Here is a 1,059-nt window from a genome sequence, read left to right as displayed (position 1 = left end):
CCCTGAAAAGGGTGCTCCTCGCCGGTGCGGTCGCCGCCCGCGGGGCGGGCGGGGCCGCCTCCAGCTGGCACGGCGCCCAGCAACCGGTCCCTGAGTCTCCGTAGCCGCTCAATCTCCTTGGTCACTTCCTCCTTGTCTCGGAGGTCCTTCATGCCCAAGGCCACGCCGCCGACCTGGTTCTTGCAGACCATGGCGACGTGGTTGGGCTGGCCGCAGCGGTAGCAGCGGTACTTCCTCTTGATGACCCAACATTGGTGTCGGTCTCCGACCATGGCCCCGCAGTGCTCGCACATCCGCGTGCCTGCCATCGCTCGGTCCGGGCCTGGCGCGGTCGCCTGCGCCTCCGCGGCGGTGACTGCCGCGCGCCCCTTGGTCGGCACCCGCTCGGCCGGTGGTTGGGTGTTCCTCGTCGCCCGGTCGGCGGCCGTCCGCTGGCCGCCCACCGCGCGCTGGTGGGCTGTCGCCGGGTCTCTGGGCCGCCCCGCGTCGATCCTGCATGCCCCGGCCTGCGCTTCGGTTCCTGGGGTGCCCGCGCCCCGGACGGCGGCGCGCTCCTGCGCCCATAGGCGCCGCTCTACATCGAGCATCCGCGCCCACATCTCCATTGGGGGTGGATCGGCCCGTGCCCCTTTTTTACTCTTTTTGCCGAAAATTGACCATATGGCCCCCGTCACCATCTGCGCGCACATGGTGGTGACGGTGGTAGCCACGAAGTGGCGCACCGTGGCGTCCACCCGCAGTCCCATGGACCACATGGCCCACGCGACGGGCACTCCGAGGAGGGCCGTGACCGGCTTAGCCCCCCGGCCCGCGCTCCTTGTCAGCCTCCCGAGGTAGGCCTTCGCGATCCAGAGGGCCATCACGATGATGACGCCCTGGTACAGCCTCCTCTCGAGGGTGTTGGTAACCAGACCCATCCACGCATGGATGGATCCAGTAGCTGTCGCCATGTAATTTGAGATCATTACAAACTCTCGCATCGTCTACAGTTACTCCTACGTTTTTTCTAAAAATCCCCCTTTCCCAAAAACCCCCATTCTAACTACCGATAGTAACCTT

At 66.2% G+C, this 1,059-nt stretch overlaps 1 protein-coding gene across 1 annotated transcript; it reads left to right on the top strand.

Moving 5' to 3' along the window:
• Positions 1 to 225: 225 nt before the first annotated feature.
• On the top strand, positions 226 to 833 carry GNI_188140 (hypothetical protein; the record flags this gene model as incomplete). The annotated part of the gene is made up of 1 exon (XM_011135341.1): positions 226 to 833. A coding segment is annotated over one exon (608 nt), but the record flags the coding sequence as incomplete, so codon positions are not given.
• Positions 834 to 1,059: the final 226 nt, after the last annotated feature.

Source organism: Gregarina niphandrodes, assembly GCF_000223845.1.
Source record: "Gregarina niphandrodes unplaced genomic scaffold scaffold00078, whole genome shotgun sequence".
NCBI lineage: Eukaryota > Apicomplexa > Conoidasida > Eugregarinorida > Gregarinidae > Gregarina > Gregarina niphandrodes.
Note: the sequence above shows the minus strand (reverse complement) of the source record. Positions and strands in the feature narration are given on the sequence as shown.